At 45.9% G+C, this 23739-nt stretch overlaps 3 protein-coding genes across 3 annotated transcripts; 1 reads left to right on the top strand and 2 right to left on the bottom strand.

Moving 5' to 3' along the window:
* Positions 1–1097: 1097 nt before the first annotated feature.
* Positions 1098–2401, bottom strand: LOC102717207. The gene is made up of 2 exons (XM_006646058.2): positions 1548–2401; positions 1098–1461 (listed from the first exon to the last, which is right to left on the bottom strand). The coding sequence occupies exons 1-2, from the start codon at positions 2332–2334 to the stop codon at positions 1403–1405; spliced, it is 846 nt and encodes a 281-aa protein (XP_006646121.2). The 5' UTR covers positions 2335–2401; the 3' UTR covers positions 1098–1402.
* Positions 2402–16108: 13707 nt separating this feature from the next.
* Positions 16109–17987, top strand: LOC102716646 (polygalacturonase-like). Its single transcript, XM_006646057.3, is given in 5 exon segments — positions 16109–16168; positions 16393–16887; positions 17001–17290; positions 17378–17618; positions 17723–17987. Coding segments are annotated over 5 exon segments (1308 nt in total). The 3' UTR covers positions 17945–17987.
* Positions 17988–18062: 75 nt separating this feature from the next.
* LOC102714962 lies at positions 18063–23327 on the bottom strand. Its single transcript, XM_040528520.1, has 15 exons — positions 22766–23327; positions 22374–22495; positions 22194–22282; positions 22068–22103; positions 21551–21644; positions 21369–21411; positions 21191–21285; positions 20830–20888; positions 20251–20750; positions 20090–20171; positions 19428–19993; positions 19204–19339; positions 19056–19118; positions 18516–18746; positions 18063–18393 (listed from the first exon to the last, which is right to left on the bottom strand). The coding sequence occupies exons 1-15, from the start codon at positions 23002–23004 to the stop codon at positions 18280–18282; spliced, it is 2469 nt and encodes an 822-aa protein (XP_040384454.1). The 5' UTR covers positions 23005–23327; the 3' UTR covers positions 18063–18279.
* Positions 23328–23739: the final 412 nt, after the last annotated feature.

Genomic DNA, 23739 nt, shown 5'->3' with positions numbered 1-23739 from the left:
CAAGCAGTCAAGATCCGCGAAATCCTGCACATCGCGTTTCATCATTGCACCCGCAAGTTTCTGCAGAGAGGGATGCAGTTTTGTCATCAGTACAAAGGCCATCAAGAACAAAAGAAGTCTCCTTTCGCAGAATATAAGATTAGAAATATTTTTTTCCCATGGGCATCATGGCGCCATGGCTCCCACACCAGATGCACGCTAGGCCGGGCACGGTGCAAAGCTAGGGTTCCACCTCCTCGGATTCGCTGCTAATGCTGACGACGACGACGACGATGCACGGCGTAACTCGCGTTATCAACGTAGCTTTTGCCTGATCTTTGCGTTTAGTTATGCCGCGGCTTTCCGAACCGGAACGAGATTAAAGGGCCCTAAAGGTACGCAACGTAGTAAAAGCCAGGCAAAGGTCAAGACTAAAATAATGCCTTCTCTCTCACTGAACTCTCAGGGCGTCGTCAAAGCTTTGGGGCCATTCTCGTGACCTTTTCCTACCCTTGCCTCGCACACAGGTGAAACCGAGGTGAGAAGGTACTGAGGTTAGGTGATGGGAGGTAGCAGCAGCAGTCAGCACTCAGCAGAAGCACCGGTGTGATGAACGGTAGGAACAGCAGCAGCAAAAGAAGAGGGGTAAAAAGGACGAAAGGTTGCTGCGAGTTGCCGTGGAACGGCAACAGCGGGCGGGCGTGCTGCGGATAAACAAAAGCCGAAAGAAATGGGGCTCGCGCGGCGCGTCTCCCGAGAGGCGAATCATGCGCAGATCTTTGTCCTCTGCCCAAATGGCGCCCACCCACCCGCATCGTACTCGTCTCTCCCTACCCGCTGCTCTTCTTCTCCGTTCGTCTCTCGCGCACCGGCCACTCACGTACGTCTCGCCATCATGGTTGCAATGCTACGTTTTGATGTGTCGTGTCATCTGTGTTCTGATAAAACGGACCAATATGACAGTTCGATCGAGTCAGAGGCTCTGAGCAACAATGTCGTGGATTGAGTACCGTACCTAATTACAGGTGTTGCGACTTGAGAGTAACAAGAGATGAAAAAGAAGAGTAACAAGGCATACACAGTAACACAGACATGTCCACGCTTGTACGTGGGGGGGGGGGGGGGGGGGGGGGGGGAGTGGCTAAAGGAGCCTAAAAGGAGCTCTTTTCCCCGCGTCTACAAAACTACACAAAAGAACGAACTCAACTCACTCATTCACACACACACACAAAAGAAGAAAGGTTAACAAAAGAGAATTCTCTCTCGCTCGCTGAACCACCATGTGTTCTCCTATTGAGGCTTTTAACAAACAATTCGTACTTGAAGGTTCCCTCGTCTTTTTTCTCCTCTCGCTTCCTCGGCGAAATTCAGCGCGAAGCTTCGGAGGCCTCTGGTTCGTCGAGAATTCGATGCCGAATGGTCGCTAGCTTCCTGGATCACTCCGTGAACGCGGCAACGACAAGTCGCACTCTGACACCGACGCTGCATGATACAAGTGAACGCGCGTGTCAGGATTTCGGTGCTTCAAGACGAAAAAAATTGACCGTGGTGCGGGGCAGAGCATGTACCACGGTGGAGAGACTCCTTGCAGTGAGCGATGGCGCTCGCGATGCCGTCCTGCTGCTCGAGGAGCGAGTCGTCGCGCCGAGATGGCGGCGACTGGGACGCCGCCGCCGTCTGCGCTGCGGACGCCGAGCGGCTCTTTCGTAGCCGGAGATCGGCTGCGGTGGCGGAGGCGCCGGGGGCTACCCGGCGCAGGTGCCTCGAGATCTTGCTGAGGTACCGCCTGATCACGTCGCGGGAGGGTGTCCTCTTGCTGGCCTCCTCCTGGTCCGGCGACCCGTAGCTGAACGTGGCGAATAGCCTGGCCGAACGCGAGCTGTTTGAGCTCCTGGAGAAGCTGGCGCGGCCGCCGTAGAACGCGGCCTTGGCGGACCCGAAGCTGAGCGTGCGCAGCCTCCCGCGCCTGCCGTAGCCGAACCGCGAGGCGGCGTCGCTCGGCTCGGACGCGCAGAACTTGAGGTGCGCGGGGGCCACTGACGCCGCCGCCGCCGACCACCCTCCGCCGCGCACGTAGAACACCCGCTCGTAGGACGGGGACGCGGAGCGGCTCCGCTGCAGCGAGATGACGAAGTCGTCGAACTCGCCGGCGCACGACGAGTAGTCCTCCGACTCAGACCCCGACTCGGCGCTAGACACGGGGGCCGAGGCCGAGCAGCACGACAGGTCGAGGTCAAAGAACGGGCCCTCGTCCTCCCCGTACCCGCCGCACGGCGTGGCAGGCGCCGTCGCCGTGATCGTGGACACCGCGCGTCGCCGGAACCGCCGCGCCGCGAGGAGCCGTAGGACCTTCATGTGCAGGGGCTTGCTCTGTTCGAGGGCGGGGCTGTGTGGCCTGGCCTCGTCACTCGTCAGCTAGGAGTCTAATGGTGGAGAGAATGGTGGTGGTGGGGGGAGGCAGAGGCAAGGCGGGCGGGCGGTGGCTTTTAAACGGGAGAGGCAAAAGGCAGCAGCGGTGGAGGTGGCGGACGGACGTGCGCGGGATTTAAGAAAATCCTGGGTTTTGGGGGTAGTTTCTCCTTGTTTCGGCGGTGTTTGCGGTGCCCCAAGGCCGATGGGCGCTTTGGCCACTTGGGTGGTGTTAGATGCATCAAATAGAGGGTGGATTGTATTGATGGAATTCACGAACACTATATAAGGAACTCTCTAATCCGACAGGATGGATCCGCTGCCGCCGTCGTGTTCATAGTTCATACCCTCTAATGCCAGTTGGTTCTGTTACATATAGCCAGCACACACACGCCACACGCGCCAGCTCAGCTGGGTCACACGGCCCATTCTGGCCCAACGAATCGCGAGTTGCGCGTTTGATTCCTTCGGCCACGGCCCATTGCTTCTGGTTGCTTGTCTTGGCGATCCTGTAGCCCATCCCGCACCTCCTCCTCTTCGGTAGACAGTGTCGTCTCCGCATCGTTGACAATCCCTTCTCCTTGAGATTGGGCTTGTCCCCAAGCCAATGCACAAGGAAAACGGGATTGCAGCTCGATCATGTCCTCCCAAGTGGCGTCTTCAGCCAGGCATCCTGTCCACTGAACAAGAACTTGCATGGTAGGATTGTTACCTTTCTTGATGAGACGTTTGTCCAGTATATGCAAAGGAATCTGCAAGTGACTCGTGGGAACTGGAAGTTGGTGCGAAAGATCTGGTGTGAAGCCATGCGAGGAACGGAGTTGAGATACATGGACCACAGGATGGATGGCACTGGATGCAGGTAAATCCAGACGATAAGCCACTGTTCCCACCTTGCTCAAAATCTGAAACGGCCCAAAATATTTGAACGATAACTTGTGATTGGCATGCTTAGCCACAGAGGACTGAATGTATGGCTGTAATTTCAGATAGACCCAATCGCCAACAGCGAATTCTCTAAAACTACGATTCTTATCCGCATAAGCTTTCATCTGTTGCTTGGCCCGGTTGAGATGTTGCTGAATTAAACCTTGCATAAATTTGCGCTCTGCCAGCCAAGACTCAGGACTAATACCAAAGTGATTGGGAGAGTGACCATAGAGAACTTCAAAAGGTGAATGTTCCAGAGAAGAATGGAAAGAGCTGTTATACCATAATTCTGCCAAATATAACCATGCTGACCATTTAGCTGGAGCAGTCTGAATGAAACAGCGGAGGTAAATTTGAAGACACTGGTTAACACGTTCGGTCTGACCATCAGATTGAGGATGGTAAGACGAACTCATATGCAGTTTGGTGCCAGTACTTGTAAACAGATGCTTCCAAAAGAGACTAGTGAATATCTTGTCACGATCAGAGATAATCACAGAAGGTAGCCCATGTAGCTTGTACTCATTTTTCATGAATTCATTAGCCACCTTGCCAGCAGTAAAAGGATGCGCTAGCGGAATGAAATGGCCATATTTTGAAAACTTGTCCACCACTACCATGATGCAGTTGTAGTGATTAGAATTAGGGAGTCCTTCAATAAAATCCATGGTAATCACCTGCCAAGCACCTTCTGGAACAGGAAGAGGTTGAAGAAGACCAGGATATTTGGCTTTATTTGGTTTAGCTTGTAAGCAAACTTTACACTATTGCAATGTATCCTTGATCATTTGCCTCATACCAGGGCATGCAAAGATGCTTTTTATCCTCTTATAAGTAACAGGAAAGCCTGAATGACCTCCAATGGGATTATGATGTATTTCAGTGATGATTTTCTTCTGTAATGGTACATTCTAACCAAGCTAGATTCCGCCCTTGTACTTGAGAATACCATTTTGAAGTGAAAAAGGAGGATGGCAAGTAGAATCAATTGTTAACTCAGCTAGCAACTGGGTAGACTGGCTGTCTTCCTGGTATCCTTGGATGACTGTCTCCAACCAAGAAGGTGTGACTTCAGAAATAGCCAGAATGGTTCCAATAGAATTGCCAGAATCATGGTCTTTGCGTGATAAGGCATCGGTGGCCGAATTAGAAGTGCCTTTCCTGTAGCAAATCTTGTACTGTAAACCCAAAAGCTTTGTGAATGCTTTTGCTGCCATGGGGTGTGTAACCTCTGATCTGATAGATGAATTAAGCTATGGTGATCAGTAAGAATGGTAAATTGGCCATGCTGTAAATATGACCGCCAGTGATCTACTGCCATCAAAATTGCTAAGCACTCCTTCTCATAAGTGGATAACCCTCTAGTACGGGGACCTAAGGCCTTGCTAATGTAGGCAATGGGATGCTTGTCCTGTGACAAAACTGCACCAATGCCCAGGTCACTTGCATCAGTTTCGATAGTGAATTCCTTAGAGAAGTCCGATAATGCCAGCACTGGGGCTGAAACCAAAGCTTGCTTGAGTAATTGGAAAGCTTGCTCGGTATCCTCTGACCACTTGAATTGGATGTCTTTCTTAAGTAACTTAGTCAAGGGTCTGCTGATCGTACCAAAGTTCCTAACAAATTTTCCGTAGTACCCAGCTAATCCCAAAAAACCTCGTAGTTTTTTGATATTGGTGGGAATTGGCCAGGAGAGAACATCTTCAATCTTCTTGGGATCAGTAGAGACACCTTTGTCACTGATAACATGACCCAAGTAAGCTATCTGTTGCTGGGCAAAGGAACACTTGCTGAGCTTGACCTTCCATTGATGTTGTCTCAATAGTTCAAATATAGTTCTGACATGTTGCAAGTTGGTTTGAATGTCAGGACTATAGATAAGTATATCATCAAAAAAAAACCAAGGCATATTTTCGGAGAGCAGGTGCTAGTGTTTCATTCATGGCTCCCAAGAAAGTAGCTGGTGCTCCTGTCAATCCAAATGACATCACCCTATACTCATAATGGCCACTATGAGTCTGAAACACTGTTTTGTGTTCTTCCCCTTCTACCATCCTGATCTGATGGTAACCAGCTCGAAGGTCAAGCTTGGTGAACCATTTAGAACCATGTAACTCATCCAACAATTCTTCTATGACAGGGACAGGGTACTTACTCTTGACTGTATTTTCATTCAGTCTTCTGTGGTCAATGCAAAGTCGCCATGTACCATCCTTTTTTCTTGACAAGCAGGGCAGGAGAAGAGAAAGCACTTTGGCTAGGTCTGATCACTCCAGAAGCTAACATTTCATATACTTGTTTCTCTATCTCATCTTTGAGTGCTGGTTTGTATCTATAAGGTCTCAAGTTAACTAGTTTGCTTCCATCCACTAATGGTATGCTATGATCACTATTTCTCTTGGGTGGTAAACCTTTAGGTTCCTGGAAGATGTCCTGAAATTCCAATAAAAGGGGTTGAATAATGTCAGGTACTGGATCTTGAGTCTTGGCTTCCACACTCTGCAGTTGAACCATGTACATCACTGCACCAGTTTTTATAATGCCAGCCAATTTGTCACAAGATATGTCAGTGCACTGAGTGGTGTTATTAGTGAGCCCTTGCAGTCTAACCAACTGTTGGTTATGCTAAAATTCCAGCCATTTGTGCTCCCAATCAACCTGCATGGGGCTGAATTGTTCTAGCCAGTCCATTCCTAGAATTATATCATAACTTTCCAAAGGAATCATCCTGAAGTTAGTTTGGAAATTGCAACCTTGTGCCAACCAGTTGCAATTAGGAATTATTCTGGTACAGCAGAGTTGTCCACCATCAGCAATTTGAATTTTAAGAGGCTGTTTCAGCTCACAGATTCCTGACAAAACAGATGCAATGTTGGAATCAATGAAAGAATGGGTGCTACCAGAATCTACTAACATCAGCACCTCTGTACCTTGTATCCATCCACTCAATCGAATCGATTTGGTAGATTCTGTTCCACTCAACGCTTGATTAGAAATGGCCATTAGCATATCACCTTCCAGTTCTGGTTCCTCTTCTTCTTGATCTGGATTGGTAGTTTTATCCTTTATAGCTTCCAATAATTCCTCCACCACATGCAACTGAATAGATGTAGAGCACTTATGATCCTTTCCCCATTTTTTCTCCACAAGTAAAGCATAGTCCCTTGGACTGTTTGTAAGCCCTTAAAGCTGACAACCTATCGTCCTTTGTTGTACTAGCCTCAACATTCTTTTTATCTTCAGTATGAACTACGGTTCTGGAAGGGACAGAGGAATAGCCAGATGAACCTTGATGCCTATTGGTATTCCTAACATAATGACCACCTTCAGTTTTTCTGGTTGTAGCATACTTGGTTCCTTACATAGCTTCCTCTTGAATAAGAGCAATAGCACAAGCTTTGTCCAGATCAGAAGGTTGTTGTACCATCACCACCGTACGGATATCTGCTCGCAACCCTTCAATAAACATAGTCACAAAGTATTCTGGATCCAACAAACTGTCATATGCCAGCATCTGGTGCATAATGTTTTCGAATTTCTCTACATAATCTGCCACTGTTCCAGTCTGCTCCACACGAATCCATTGGCGAATCAGTGCTCGATGACGATCCTTGGTAAATCCGGCACAAACTCTCTCACATAGATCATACCAAGAAATTCCTATCATCTGGTTGCGAATCGACTGCAGCTAGAAAGCAGCATTGCCAATGAAATTCAGAGTAGCAACCTTAACCCAGTTGAATGGATGAACCCCATACACATCAAAATACTGTTCGCAATTTGCTCTCCACATCTGAGGGTTATCACCATTGAACTGAGGGCATGTCATCGGTGGAACATTACCTCTCGTATGTGAGCCACCACTGTAAGGCGATTCCTCCCTCTCAAAGCCAGTGATCGGCGTCTTCGGTGCAGCTTGAAGTTGTTCAACCTTCTGGCTTAGAGCCGACAAGGCCACTCCGAGTTGTTCCACTTACTTCTCGACTGCGGGAAGACGTGCCTCCATGGAAAGATTGAGGTCTTGGAAATCCGCACGATCAGCCGCACCAACGCATCCAGCCGATCATCCTGCGCCATGATCTTCGCGGCCGCCTTGGTGATGTAACGTGGCTTCTCCAGGATCAAGGGTTCGTCTCCCTGCTCTGAATTTGGCTAACCAGGTTGAGGCAAGTCGCCTTTTCGCGGAATTCCGTCAGAGACAGATTCCAATCCTCAACCACGGAATTTCACAGCCAAACCAAGAGATTGTAGGGAGAAGAAGGCTCTGATACCAAGATGTTAGATGCAGCAAATAGAGGGTGGATTGTATTGATGGAATTCACGAATACGATACAAGGAACTCTCCAATCCGATAGGATGGAGCCGCCGCCGCCGTCGTGTTCATAGTTCATACTCTCTAATACCAGCTAGTTCTGTTACATATAGCCAACACACACGCCACACGCGTCAGCTCAGCTGGGTTACACGGTCCATTCTGGCCTAACGAATCGCAAGTTGCGCGTTTGATTCCTTCGGCCACGGCCCATTGCTTCTGGTTGCTTGTCTTCACGATCCTGTAGCCCATCTGGCACCTCCTCCTCTTCGGTAGCCAGCGTCGTCTCCGCATCGTTGACAGGTGGCTCGGCCCCGTGCGGCGCGGCGCTGCCTCGCCTAGTCGCGTGGCGCGGCCATTGCGTTGCCGGGGGACGGGGATTGCTCGCGTGCGCCTCATGCTCATGGGCGGCGCTTGGCAAGGGCACGGGCACACGGCGCGTCCGTGCAGGGTGCGTGGTAGGTCAGGGGGCCAGGGGCCAGGGGCCGGGGGGTCGTTTCGAACCCGGTGCCTGTCGCTACGTGGTGCCGTGTCGCCGGCGCGCTCGCTCTCTGCCCTGAAATCTGCGAGGTGGTAGTATCGGTGGGTAGGTTTTTTGTCAACAATTCCGGATATTTTACTTTTTGTCTCTTGCATACCAACCCGATATCCAGAAGGATGGCTACCGCGTACCATTTTTCGCGTTGTTAAATCACCTTGTGCCTAGTGTCAATATAAACTAGTAGCAGTGCTAAGCACTAACAACTTATTACCAGCAAATTAAACAAAGTGAATAATATGTGTGTACTATCTTCGTGCACGTGTCCAATCAGTCACGGACGCTCTTCTGTCAACGTTTCGGAAACTCCAACGCACGAGACGCATTGTTCTCTTTCAGAAAACAGATGATGCTTATAACTCATCGCCTCATGATCGACACTCATGACTAGTGTCAACTACTCTCCTCCACAAATGAAAAACCGCAGATTACCGTCTCCAGGGGTATATACAAACCGACAATCATGGTGCCCAGCCGGCCAGCCCCTGGGACTGTTCGGTGAACGGCCAAGCCTGGGGAAATAAACAGGAATGGTTCATTCCTGGTCCAAGCAAAAATTCTCATGGCCTCAGAGAAGCTTCACAACAAGTCTGCATAAACCCATCCAGTCCACTAGCTTTGCTTTCAAAGAGGGTGGCTTTCTAGTGGAGTGGGCAGCAGAGGAGTGAGGCTGCTGCAGCCGACTGCGAGGTGGGAAATGACGACTGTGAGCAGAGCAAACAGCGTCGCCGTTCAAGTGCAGTGCAGTGCAGCCGCGCCGTTGCAGGCTTGCTGCAGAGGCAGCACTCGATGAATCCAACTCGATGGTGCGAGCTTTTCACTATTTTCACAGGCTTTTTTTACACCGGTGGACAGTGGTCTTCGTTTTCCCTTCGCTCCTCGCTTGGTCCAACCGAACTACAGTAGTCTGGGGTCAAAAACCACCATTATTCGGCTTGACCGGGCCAGTCTTGAGAACGGCCTGCACTTGTCATATGCGACTAGAATAGATTCTGTATGCTGTATAGTACTATGACTATCAGTACTACTGTTATGTACTCCTACTAGTAGTAGTAGTATTGGAGATTTGGAGTACTACATTACTGTTCTCTGAAAATGCGTTTGCCAAGTTTGTTTAACCTCTACCATTCCGTTAATGACGTGCTACATTTGCCGTTTTCTCACGAAAGATGTGACGTGATGGATCATGGATGATGACTTTCAGAGCAACTACTACAGTACGTAGTAGTAGATCTTGGCACCGTGTGCCAGGTAGGTAGGTCAGGAGAGAACCCTATGTGCCATTCAGGTGGTGTTCGGGAGAAGAGACTTATTTTTATTAATTTATCTTATTTAATATTTGAACGTTTATTATAAATAGTAATGCCTCCTATGATTTATAGGAAAAACATAAAAAGTTTACAGGAATTTAATCCTATGAAAAAAATTTCTATGAGAGTCTTTAAATCAAAGGATTGCATCCTACTCTTTCCTTTAAAATTTCTATGGATTGGCAATCCTATGGAGATTTTGGAGAAAAATAGGACCTCATGTTTCTCCTTCCCATAACTCTAAGCCCCTCTCAAATTCCTATGTTTTTCTTATGGTCCAATCAAACAACCATGTCTACGTTTTTCCTGTGTTTTGCAATTCTCTGTTTTACACTTGCATTCCTATCAGAATCGTATGTTTTTCCTATTCCTCCGTGTTTTCATTCCTATGATTCAAAGGGACCCTAAACATAGACTATTAATAAAACTCATCCATAATCTTGGACTAATTCGCGAGACGAATCTACTGAGCCTTAATTAATCCATGATTAGCCTATGTGATGCTACAGTAAACCTACTATAATTATAGATTAATTAGGTTTAAAAAATTCGTCTCGCGGATTAACACTCATTTATGAAATTAGTTTTTTTATTAGTCTATGTTTAGCGTCCAAACATCCGATGTGACACGAGTTTAGAGAATTTAGCCATCTAAACACCCCCTCAGTGTAGAGTGCTTACAGGAAATAGTAATACAATCCGAAATGGATCCAATGGAGTGCATGTGCTTGATTAACTAGTCTCATCATCGATCGGAGCATAAAAAGCTTAAAGCGCCTAACCCTTTTTTTCCTGCAGATCTCGAACACAAGTGTTGCTCGTCTGTCTGTGAGATTCAGAGGCTGCGTTGGCAAGAAAAATATGGCAGGCTACCACAAAAGTTTGAACAGATTTTCATAAATTTCAGTTCTTAAAGTCGGGCACTGCAAGAACAGCAGCGCCAACGGCACGTACGTAGTAGTACGTCTGAATTCTGATGGATCATTTCCCTGGAACTGCAAGAACAAGCAGAGCAATAAATAGATCCAAGGACGAAGTTCACGTCTGGTTTAGTTTCCAAAATTTTTCCAAAAAACATCGCATTGAATTTTTGGAAATTTAAATAGAGCATTAAACATAGATGAAACGAAAAACTAATTGCACAGTTATGTGAGAAATCTCGAGACGAATTTTTTAAGTCTAATTAGTCCATGATTAGCCATAAGTGCTGCAGTAACCATGTGCTAATGACGGCTTAATTATGCTCAAAAAATTCTTCTCGCGGTTTCAAGCCAAGCTGTAAAATTCATTTTTTCATTCGTGTTTAAAAACTCCTTCCGACATTCGATCAAACGTTTAATATGACTTATTCCCAAAAAATTTTACCATCTAAACACCCTTAGAGAAATACTGACTGTTCAAAAGCTCCTCATCCACAGCACGTCAAAAGGTTCTTCAATGGCGATACCAGTCCTCGCTCAATGCCAGTCCTGTTTAGAACGTGAATGGAAAAATACGAAGGGGTCATCTTTTTCGATTCTACTGATAAGTAAAAATTTAAATTTTTAACCTTAAATTTAGAGTTAATTTTAAGTCTATTTTAAGTTCACATGCTGATCGTTTTGTTTTTTCATGAAAAAACAAACAATATATTTATAAACAAAAAATAATTTGTGAATAACAAATTTATATACATATTTTTAGCGATCTAAGAGCAGAGACTAAAAACCAAACTACAATTAAAAAAACAAAAATCAACTTCAAATTTAAGGTTAAAAGAAAAACAAAAAGATGGGACCCTTATTTTTCGACATTTGTTTTTATATCGCTAAGAATATATACATATTTTTGTTTGTACATATATTGTTTGGTTTTTTTCACCGTAAAGTCAAACAAGGAGGCCGAATGAAGGGAGTTTGCCTATGGCTCTACGCAGTGTGTCCAAATGGAAATTTTTGTACCAGCAAAAAGTTCACATAACACAGAAAATAAACAAAGCAACGTCGCTGGACAGCAGCAGCAAACGTTCTTCCTGGTAAAAGTACCTTGGCCCTAATTTGATAGTGGAAAACAAAATAACTCCAGCTTAACTCTGTCGATTACAGTTGTGCCTTTGTGCATTACATGTCCTCTGCTAACAAAACTATCCAAATTATTGTAGTCTAATCCAGCTGGAATAATAGAATTGGGCATATTTGCAAATAAAAAATAATTTATTAATAAAATTTTTATATATGTGTTCTCAAATATCTATTCCCTCTGTCCCAAAAAACCAATTATTCGGTTTTTGTGCGTAGCGTTTGACCATCCGTCTTATTTGAAAAAATTTTAGGAAATTAGAAAAAAATTAGTCACACGTAAAGTACTATTCATGATTTATCATTTAATAAAAACAAAAATATCAATCGCAAAAAAAATTTGAATAAGACGAAGAGTCAAAGATTATAGGTAAAGGGCGAAAGATTGGTTTATTTTGGGATGGAGGGAGTAGTAGCCAAGATTGTAAAATAAACTATAATAAAAACATTCTAAACTCAACTTCAAATTAAAAATTAAAAATTAAACTTATAAGCAACACTGAAGAGACGAGGGTGGAAAATCATTCAACGGTCCTGTACTTCATGACTGAACCTGTTCAGACGAAGGCAGAGAGAATGGCAAGTGACGATACTGTGAGCCCTGATCTATATGCCATAATTTAAATTTTAACATTTGATTTTGAGTTTTTTACCGAAGTTTATTTTTAAGTATTGACTTTTAGATCGCTATATGTACATAAAATTCTATTTATAAATTATTATTTCTTTTTACAAATATGTTGTTTGACAATCACCCCTAATGGAATCATCTTTTCGGTTAAAATATGCATAATTGAAACAATTTATTAACGATTAAGAATGAATTTACAGATAAACTTTTTATACATGTATTCTTATTAATTTAAAAATAAATGTTGAAAAACAAAATATTATAAAAAAATCATGAAATTAACTTGAAAATTAAATTTTAAAATTTATTTTGTAATATATATGATAAGTATAAACGAGAAGATGGGGACTAGATTTCTAGCCGTACTTCTGCTGCCTCTTGAGCCGGAGGAAGAACTTCTTCGCAAATTTTTGGAGGAAAGGTCACATCGAACGTTTGATCGGACGTCGGAAGGAGTTTTTGGATATGAATGAAAAAACGAATTTCACAGCTTGGCTGGAAACCGCGAGACGAATTTTTTGAGCATAATTAAGCCGTTATTAGCATATGTTGGTTACTGTAGCACTTATGACTAATCTGGAGTAATTAGGCTCAAAAAATTTGTCTCAAGATTTCTTCCATAACTGTACAATTAGTTTTTTTTTTCTTCTATGTTGACTACTGTATCCGTTGTTATGTTTTTGGAGAAACTTTTTAAAAACTAAACAAGGCCTAAGTACCCTGTTGACTACTGTATCCGTTGGATCTGCAGAAATGCAGAATACTGTATCTATTTGGGAACTAAACAAGACCTAAGCAACTCCAACGATTGTTCTCTTATGCACTTTGGACTTTGGTGTTCTTAGCTGACGTAGGCAAGTCCATACGATGGACAAAAAAATTTCGGTTTATGATTCGTGCAGTCCAAATCAGACGCGTGCTGTACTGGTGTCTGTGTGCACTGAGGTCAGCAACTGAACATGGTTCCGGTAGACTGGACAGCGGATGGTTAGGGAAAAAAAAAGAGATATTTAAAAGTAATTTATAAATAAAATTTTTTTATATGTAACGATAAGATTAAAAATAAATTAACTTGAAAATACTTAAAATTAATTCTAAATTTAAGATTAAAAGGATTAAAATTTGTTTTATATTAAATATAAGCAGGAGAGAAGGGAGTGACAGGCTCGGAGTTTTCAACACATCACGACGACCTCAGTCTCCTGCATCATCGCATCTGATGAATTTATCCACCCCATTGGAATTGGACTACATGAACAGCCCTTAAATTTTGACCAAGAGGAAATCCCTTGTTACTGTGGGCTGTGGCTGGTCTCTTCTCCCTGTTATCTGCAGGCCTCCCAAGAAAGCTCATAAATGGAGAAATGAAGCCCACGCCGTACAGTCGTACACTACAACGGCCTCATACAGTGTCAGATGGGCTGTGGGGACCTATAGAACCGGGGATAGAGACATCCTCCTTTTGTTTATGTCTATGCTTATATGTCAAATTTTAAATTTTCAATATTAAATTTGAAGTTGATTTTGGATTTTTACATTGTAGTTTAATTTTTAGCTTTCACTTTTAGAGCAATAAGAACATATAGATAAAAAATTATTCATATTATTTTTTATTTGCAAATATATCGTTTCACTTATTCATTTTAAAAGACAAAGATGGGCAACAGAATGTGGATCAAGCAACCGTTTTTTTTCTTAACCAACCATTTTTCACCAAAAAAATCTCAATTTGACCCCAAAACTATTTCAGGAATTGAATCGCAGCCAAAACTATTATCAAAATTGGACTAGGAGTTCAGGGGATGATACGCTGGAGAAGAAATAGCACAGGAATCTCTCTTCAAATGTCTTCAATTTATGCGATTTTTGGGTGGATTTGGGAAGAAGATGAGAGAGAAACTACCAACGCTCCTGTTCTGCTCGCAGGGTAGGGGATAGGGAAAGTGCAAGCCTACATCAATGTCAACCCTAATGGCGCTGACCCCTTGCCATGTAGGCATTTTAGTGGTGCTCGTTAGGGTTAAAAACGGTACGAAAAATCCTAATCGTACCGACTGCCGTTTTTGTTTTTTCTGATCGTTTTAGCCGGTAACGATAATATTCGGAAACAGAAACAGTAACGATAAAGTTATCCAGAAACGGTAATGCACTTTTTTCAACCGTTTTGTTGGAATTCTGTATTGAGCCGAAATTTCCAGAAAATTCCGAGAACCCAGCTAGCCAAGTTCACAGGAAATTTCAGCAAGCCCAAAAACTCCTATCGGCCCATTAGCCCATTAGCTCCTAACCCTGTACAGCACAGCCACGCAACAGTAGATCATTAGTTCAGGTACAGCACATTCACGGAGACGCCACCGCCGCCACTAACGGGCACCACACCGCACTACCGTCGCGCCTCCGGCTGCCGCTCGCTGCTTTGCTCATGCTCTCTGCTCTTGCGCTGCTCTGCGTGACCGCGCCGCCACCGCTCGCTAGTCAGCATCGCCGCGCCCGCGCCCTACAGCGTCGCGCCGGTGCTATTCCTAGTGACCATGCCGTTATAGAGGTCATCGACTCTTCGTACCCTCAAATTTGTGAACTGGATCTGTATCGATGTGATTTGTGATTGTGGATGAACATCTTTTATATTAATTACCAAATTTATTCTCTATTTGTTTTATCGTCGCTCTTTTATTGATTGTCTATATTTAGTATGGTATTAATTGATCTGATGATGTGAGTATGACGTTGACAAATTTTACTATTAATTTATCGTGTAGTTATCTATATTATGTAATGCTATATATTGTTATTTTCGATATGGATTTTCACTTATCGACCGATATCGATGCATTTCCGTTCTGGTGGTACCATTTTCGGAATTCCGACAACGCTGTTATAGTTTGCGTTTCCGTCTCTATTGCTCTGTTTTTGTTTCTGAAAAAAAAATGAAATGAAAATAGGAAACATAGTTTTCCGACCGTTTTCACCCTTGCTCGTGTGCCATGGTGGCACGATTCTCGATGTCAGGTCTGTTGGTGTTTACCTACTCCCTCTGTTCTAAAAAGAACCAATTCTCCGGTTTTCGTGTTAAACATTTGACCATCCGTCTTATTTAAAAAAATTTATAAAATTAGAAAAAAATTAGTCACACGTAAAGTACTATTAATGATTTATCATCTAATAAAAACAAAAATATCAACCGCAAAAAAATTTAAATAAGACGAAGAGTAAAAAATTATAGGTAAAAAGTGAAAAAATGGTTTATTTTAGGACGGAAGGAATTTGAGGATCTATCGGAGCTAGAGCTAAGCTGATGGTCTATTTTTAAAATAAGTTTTTTTTGCAACGGTTCAGTTCAGGAATAGTTTGCAAAAATGGTCAAGTCCATGATTGGGCTGCGGCCCAGCACTAGCCCATGACAAGCTCGTTACCACGTTGCTGACAGGCTGGATTGTCTGGAGAGAGCGGCGAGCAGCCTCTGAGAATTGGTCGTCTGGGGTCAGACACAGTCAACATACCAAAATGTGATGGTGCAGAGATTAGAAAAAAAAAATAGAAGACAGCTGTGGCAAAAAGGATACATCGATCCCCTGTTTTTAGATCCTAACCCATCTGGCTATTGGTGTGTAGAAATTGCAAAACTAATGCACACGGGTGACGAGTCGCTGCTGCGCCTTGCTTCTCCGTGTAACAACCACACAACTTGGGTTTCTAAATTGTTGATGCCACACGCATGCTGATCAATCATCAGCCCGATCAGCGCATACGTTCAGAGAGTACTCCAGTCTCCAGACGAAGCTGGGAATCAAAAGCTTCGCTACATTCCACCCTGTTTCTTGCGTCCTGTCCCCTGCACGCGACGATGCTCACCAGTCACGACATGCCCAAAGCCCCAAATCGCTATCTCAACGCACGCATGTGACTTGCAGCCGCCAAGTCAAGCCGAGGTTTCGGGCTTGTATGGACGAACCCAAGCAATCTCCTGACCCAAACACTTGCCGACTTCGCAGCACCGCTCAGGTGCAGAATGCTCGTCAGCCGAGTCACTCCTCACTAACATCAGTAACATGGTGTCACGTTCACGATGGGTGCTAGTGGGTGCTGCTGCTGCTGCGGCTTTAGACTTCGTTGCTGCAATCTCGCCAGGATTCTGGGGAGGCCGTTACGTGCAGTTGACACGCACCGCGATCGAGCTCTATAAATGGCGTGATCGGTGCAGGCTGCGACGTGGGAAATGTAAGTAGCTATCAAGCACCGATCCGATAACTGATTAGTGATAAAGTGGTGTTCCAGTACACATGGCTCCGTGCATCGTCTCTTGCGTTGTCTTGATGCTCTTATGCTGCATGCGTCTGTCAGCAGCAGCGGTGTATAACGTTGGGAGTTTCGGGGCGAGACCTGACGGCCGGACGGATGCGTCCGAGGCATTGGCGGCCGCCTGGTCCGTCGCATGCCGGTCGACGGAGCCGGCGACGGTGCTCGTGCCAAATGGCCAGTTCTTGGTCAGCCACGCGGCCTTTGCTGGCCCGTGTTCCGGCAGGATGACGGTCCAGATCGATGGCACGCTGGTCGCACCGTCCGGTTACACCGGCGGTGGCAGCTCGGGTGGGGAGGGGGAGTGGATTGTGTTCGACCACGTCGACGGCCTGACCGTGTCCGGCGGCACCCTCGACGGCAGCGGCGAGTCGCTTTGGGCGTGCAAGGCGGCCGGCCACGACGGCTGCCCGGACGGGGCAACCGTACGTACTGAGTGATTCTACTATACCAAAAAGATGAGCTTAATTGCACGGAAACTTAAACCATTACGATTAACCAACGTGTTCATCTCGACGCCGTGCGTTGGCATGGGCAGTCGATGAAGGTGCTCAACTCGAGGGACGTGATGATCAGCGGGGTCAAGTCGGTGAACAGCGAGCTGTACCACGTCGTGATCGACGGGTGCGAGGGCGTGACCGTGCAGGACTCCAGGATCGTGGCGCCGGAGAGCAGCCCCAACACGGACGGCATCCACGTGCAGTCGTCGTCGGCGGTCACCATCACCGGCGCCAGCATCCAGACCGGCGACGACTGCATCTCCGTCGGCCCCGGCACCTCCAACCTTCGCGTCGAGCATGTCAGCTGCGGCCCCGGCCACGGCATAAGGTGAGTGTACACTGTCGTGCACCGAACGTGTAACGCTTGCACTTAACCAAGTGTACGTCATGGGTAAAATTGGCCGTGCTGTTGCAGCATCGGGAGCCTGGGGAAGGAGAGCGAGGAGAGGGGCGTGGAGAACGTGACGGTGAGCGGCGCGACGTTCGTCGGCACGGAGAACGGGCTGCGGATCAAGACGTGGGGGCGGGCGGCGCGCTCCAGCGCGTACGTGCGCGGCGTCGTCTTCGAGCACGCGCTCATGCGCGACGTGAGCAACCCCATCATCATCGACCAGAACTACTGCCCCAACGACGGCGGCCATGGCTGCCCCCATCAGGTACGCTACGCGCGCTCGCCGCCGCCGCCGATCGATCAGGCGGCGCGCGCATGTGCCGTCTAACGAGAGTGTCCTTTTCTTTTTCTCCCCTTCTTCTCTTGCAGAGCTCCGACGTGCAGATCAGCGGGGTGACGTACACCGACATCCAGGGGTCGTCGGCGTCGCAGGTGGCCGTCAAGTTCGACTGCAGCGCGAGCAAACCCTGCAGCGGACTCGGCCTGCAGGACATCAAGCTCACGTTCGACGGCGGCAAGCCAACCGAGGCGACTTGCCAGCACGCCGACGGCACGGCCTCCGGCGTCCTCGTGCCTCCCAGTTGCTTGTAAATTGTAATGCTTATGCTTTTCCGACAAAAGAGAGAAGCTACTGTAACCCGAGTACTCGTTTACACACGTACGAAAATATAGCAGATAGTCTGATACTACTATTAGGGAACTCCAACAATTCCAGCTCTAATCAAGCAATTATATTCCTGGATCAAGGTTCAACATTATTCAGCAAATTAATGAGGGACGACTACTCCTAATTGAATTTGTTTTCCTCCTCTGTTCCTCTCTGCTTCAGCTCCACGCGCAGGCACATCCAGTCATCCGGCGGGCAATTGCCAACCAACTCCAAACACATTACTACAAGTATGTATATACAAATAAACGATCCTTCACTACAAAAAGTATGTCAGTTGCTCAGGCTTCCTCGAACCGCCTTTGCCGTAGAGCTCATTCCATTCCTTGATCCTACTCATGACGGCACCTTCACTAGCGAAGCTAGCAGCAACCTGCATAGTGTTCAATGCACAATATAGCTTAGCAGCATGCTCTTGCCGTCTTATGGTGAAAAGGTTAGCTAAGAGAAATACATTGTGTGTGTGGGATGAGAATCGAGTCATCAGTGATTTACCTCATCCTTTGCGTTCCTCAAGTCCTGCATGTTTAGCGGTCTGAGGGCAGTCTCTCCAGCATCGCCTTTGTCTGACTTATCTTTCTTGTCATCAGGCTTGTCTTTCTTACTGTCCTTGTTGTCAAGCTTGTCCTTGTCTTTCTTACTATCCGAACTTGTTGCCCCAATTTCTTGAATTTCGGTTTTTTGTTTTGGTTCTTGATTCGTTTCTGGTGCAGTTTCCTTCTTGTCCTGGAAGAAAAAATGACCATCAACCAATGTGAGACGATGATATGATTAGTGAAGGTCGCTTTCAAGCAACCAGTGCTGGAGTTTGCAGGTCTCATTGGGTAAACATTACATAAAGATGGAAATGCTAACTATACTTATATGGGAACCAGATCCCCTGCAGTACTGCTCACTAACATGTGAGCCCAGAAGCATGTAGGACCCACATGTCAGTGGGCAGTATTCAGGTTGATCCACACCCACTTATGTGTAGTTAGAAAAGTTATGGCTCATCAAATTTTATATAGAGAGATTTGTTCCTCTTGGTCTTACCTCGTTCTTTTCTTTCTGAAGTAGCTCTCTGACAGGACGATAAGCTGCCGTCACGCAAAGATTCTGAAGGAAAAAAGGTACAAAGTTTCAGTCTGACGACTGAATAAATCCTCTTTCTAATATCAAAAGTCCAAAACAGTGTACAGACCTTCAGGTCACTGCTTGTGTATCCTTCAGTCATTTTGGCAAGCTCCTTAAAATCAATGTTTTCAACCGTCTCTTTCGACAACAATGTCTTCAAAATCAGCTCTCTACTCTCCAACGTTGGGAGGCCGACCATGATTCTGTTTACCACAAGTGACTCATCAAGAACTTATCTAGAGAAGCTGAATCAGATAAATAAAAGTTTAAATAAACATATATGGAACGCACCTGTGCTCAAATCTCCTTATCACAGCATCATCAAGGTCAAAGGGCCGGTTTGTTGCAGCAAGGACTAAGATCCTTTCATTGGATTTAGACAAGAGTCCATCCCAGTGAGCCATGAACTCATTCTTGATTCTGCGCGATGCCTCATTTTCGTTTGGGTTATCACGCAGCCCTAGCATGCTGTCAACCTCATCGACGAAAATGATTGCTGGTGCAATTTTAGCGGCAAGGCTGAACAAGGCTTGGATGCACTTCTCAGATTCTCCGTACCATTTTGATGTCATACTAGACATAGAGATGTTCAAGAAGCTAGCACCCGCAGCATTTGCTAGGGCCTTGGCAAGCATTGTTTTCCCAGTACCAGGTGGCCCAAATAGTAGAATGCCCTTGCATGGCTTCAATAGACCACCTTTGAAGAAGTCAGGCCGTTGAAGAGGAAGCATGACAAGCTCGCGAAGCCATTCTTTGATATCAGCCAGTGCCCCAATGTCATCAAATGTCACTCCTATTTCATTTGCCGGTATAACTGTTTGTCTGATCTTCTTTTCGTACTCACTGTCTGGAACTACCTGTAAGTTAAGATGGCAAAAGTTAAAACAATATGTAATTATACTAGGTAAATTAATTTAAAATCACTTATTGTTAGTTGAAAAAAAATGGAGTACCATCTCTGTCTCATCCTTTGCTTCTAATGTATCTTTCCCAAGGTTGTTGCTCTCTTGGAAGATGCGTAATCCATGGGATAAGCTGTGAAAGTATAATTTCAGCAAAAGCTGGGAATATAGGCTATATAGCAACAATGGACCGTCACAATAAATTAGGTTACCTCTCCGAAGATATGACAAGGTTCCCGTTTCTGTATTTAGGGTCCTTGTTATTCATCAGATGGTAAGAGACTGCTGGGGCTATAATTTCTTCTAGGTAATTCACAATGATTTTAAAATCATCATCTGCATTGATTGAGCCCAAATCTTCACACTCAAGACTCTTTTTCGAGAGCACCTCGGCGATGTAGTTTTGAACCATTCGATTTTTGTCATTGTTCGAATCTTCTTCCATCTGGATCTTCCATTTCTGAAGAAGGTTCTTCTCTTTGGGAGGCTTAGTCTCCAGAATGCAAGGGAAAAGAGCACACACAGACTCCTCAATGTCGTCTCTATCCTGATCAGACTCAAGGAATTGTGAACCAATCACGATGACCCTTCCAGATAGTTTTTTCAACATTTTCTGGAACATACAGTATGCCTTTTCAGAACATCCAAGCAGGTCTTCAACATCCCTTATGTAAAGAATGATTGGACTTATTTCAGAAGCAGAAACAATAATCTGCAAAAATCAACCAATATCAGCTTTGTAACAAACAGGCAACATAAATGTTGACTATGCAGCTGAATAGCAGAATTACCTTGTAAAGGGATTGTATGAGAACCTTCTCACTCAAACCCCAGTATGGTTTAGCTGAATCTGCATCAGAGAAGAGGGACTATGAGTGACTTGTGGTTTCAAATTATGAGTCTCATATTTATTGCACTTCAAATGCAAAAGAGGTTGATCTACAAATAGCTAGAAACTAGGCAAGTCTTTGAAACTGCAAATTTCAGTTGGAGGAACCTACATTGACAGGCACATTTGATTTACTGCTGAATGAGGATTTTGGATTCTCTGAAACTAATTGAAACTGGAAACATATGAATTATACACATCTGACGAACATGCATGTGCAATTGGGTCATATAAATAAACAATAAAAGAAAGAATTAACTCACCAAAATCTCTAGAAGATTCTGAACCATGGTCTTTTGCAACAGGTATCAAGGATAACTGAAGCCGAACTGATGGTGCGTTGTGACTACAACAATTACTGCAAAAGTAATAGGATAAGATACTCAGAAAATCAGTTTATCCCTCTCATTCTCCAGTTGCATATCCAGACTGAGATATTACCTAGTCCTGAGATCAAGTAAATTGGTTTCACGGTTCAATGATCCTACATTAGTGTTCACGAAGATGCAGTTAGAACATCAGAAAAGTCGGAGCAAGGGCATAGGGCACAAAGGGAAAATACAAGTGTAAAATCGGCATACAAGAAAATGGATTGAAAGCTCATTTTCGTAATGCTTCGGTACCTGTTGGTTCTTCCTTCTTGCGAAACAGATTGAAAGCTCCAACCAAACTAGACACTTTATTGAAGGCTCCCTCTGTTATGGATCTCTCACGGGCCTGCATTATGAAAACGGATCAGAATTGCTTAGGTAAACCACTAGGTTTCATATCTACGTCACTTTACAAATTGTAACAAAAGCTTATGTGCTGTAAGAACCGCACATTCAGGAACTCTACTAGGGAATGCATAGTAGACTAGTGCTGTTCTTACTCAAATACCCCACTGTTGTACAAAGATAGGAGGTGTAGAACACTAGTCCATAATGTAAAGAAAAGTGCCCCATTTTCGTCCTATCAAAATATTGATAAACCAAAACCCTGAGAGTGGAAAGATTACAATGCATAAGGACTCAACACACTATCAAAATATTTGCAGGTCCGCACAGTCAACTGATAAATCGAACTGAAAAATGACTTTTCCATGTTGCTTGCTATATCAACCGAATGTGCGATACAAAACGAAAGAAATAGTATACTGACCTGTGGATTGCTTGGGCCGCCGTACTTATGATGGATCTGCGACGGCATTCCGGAACAAACTGTTTAGAATCATGGGAGGCCAGGGCGACAACATAATTAGAAGTTCTCAAACAGTATGTAACTGACCTTGCGCGAGAAGTCGAGGACATCGAGCAGCAGCAAGCGAGCATTGAACTGGTTTGCGAGAGCCTTCGCGAGCGACTGCAGGTACACCTCTGCAACCACAGCACAGCGTTCGTGTAAAAGATTACACATTTGCGAATCGGAATAACCCACATTACGGTTCAGGAAGCGGATAGGACGAACCTGAGGGGCCGCAGAGCAGTATGGTGCGGCTGGAGGTGGAGAGGGCGCGGATGTGACTGGGCAAGATCGTCGGGCTGAGGTGCACGAACGCCGTGCTGGTGAGCGCCAGCCGCGTCTGCTCGCTGCAAGAAAACAATGGAACACATGCTCAATTACAATTAGCCGCCCTTCACCAAACACGCCCAGATTTCTATTGACGAACATGATGACGCGTATCCACACGGGATGAGTAAAGAAAACAACCGATCGTGCCCGAAATATACCAGCAAAAGTCATAAACTAATCGATAAAGCTAGTAAGCTACTCGGTTATAATATACGGAAGAAAAATTTGGGTTTATTTTTTCTTCACACATTGGATGGGGGTTTTTGGTTTTGAGGATTCACACGGACCTTAGGTAGTACGGGAAATCGCCGAAGGAGACGCCGATGTCGCGCCCATCCACCACCAGCCGCCGCAGCTCCGCCTCCACCTCCGCCGCCGTCGCGCCGCCTCCGCCTCCTCCTCCACCGCCGCCGCCGCCGCCGCCACCAGTCGCCAGCCCGGTCAGCCGCGACGAGACGAGGCCGAGGCCGACCCCCACCCCGACGCCCACGCCGACGGCCGACGCGATGATGCTCCCGTGCTCCATGCGTCCGCCAGCCGACACGACGACGACAACCCTCAGGCCCGCGCGCTCACGGAAGCGGACTTCGACAGCGGCATGCAACTTCTTCGAGGGTCGCGGAGTCGGGTGCGCGATCGAACGGCACCGGCCGAGCCAGGCCGGGCGCCAATATTTATAGGGGCGAGGCGAACCGGGGAAGGGGAAGGGGAGGGGAGAGGAGAGCGAGAGGGTTCGGTTCGGTCCCACACTCCCACGAGTCCACGGCACGAGCACGGCGGCGTCGCGTCACCCCGGAGGCCGCTCCGCTGGGACGCCGCGGGGATGCGGATGGATGGATGCCGACGCGGATTTGGCCGAAAGGACACGGGTGAATTCTCCGGTGGAAAACACCTCGGCCTCGCGGCGGGGAATCTCGTTGTCGCGGGTTGAGTGGCCCGATCCCTATTTGTTTATTCCCCCCTCGCTAGACCCGGTCTATGTAGGTTAAAACTTATGCAAAAACTCAAGTCCATGTAAAACTCTCCTTTCACAGGTGTAGCATTGTTGACTCCGTCGTGTAATAAGACATGCAAGTTGCAACTCCTTGGTCTGGACTCTGGTGTGTCTCTCTCTTTTTCTTTCCTAATCTGACGCAACGTTAACCATAGCGGAATATACGCTTTTAAGACGACGGCCGACTGGCGAAAGGCCATGATGACACTTGGACCTGCGGTGTCAACACCACCAAGAGCAGAGACACGTAGGGAAGTCGGTATTGGT

This window comes from Oryza brachyantha, chromosome 1, assembly GCF_000231095.2.
Source record: "Oryza brachyantha chromosome 1, ObraRS2, whole genome shotgun sequence".
NCBI classification, from domain to species: domain Eukaryota; kingdom Viridiplantae; phylum Streptophyta; class Magnoliopsida; order Poales; family Poaceae; genus Oryza; species Oryza brachyantha.
Note: the sequence above shows the minus strand (reverse complement) of the source record. Positions and strands in the feature narration are given on the sequence as shown.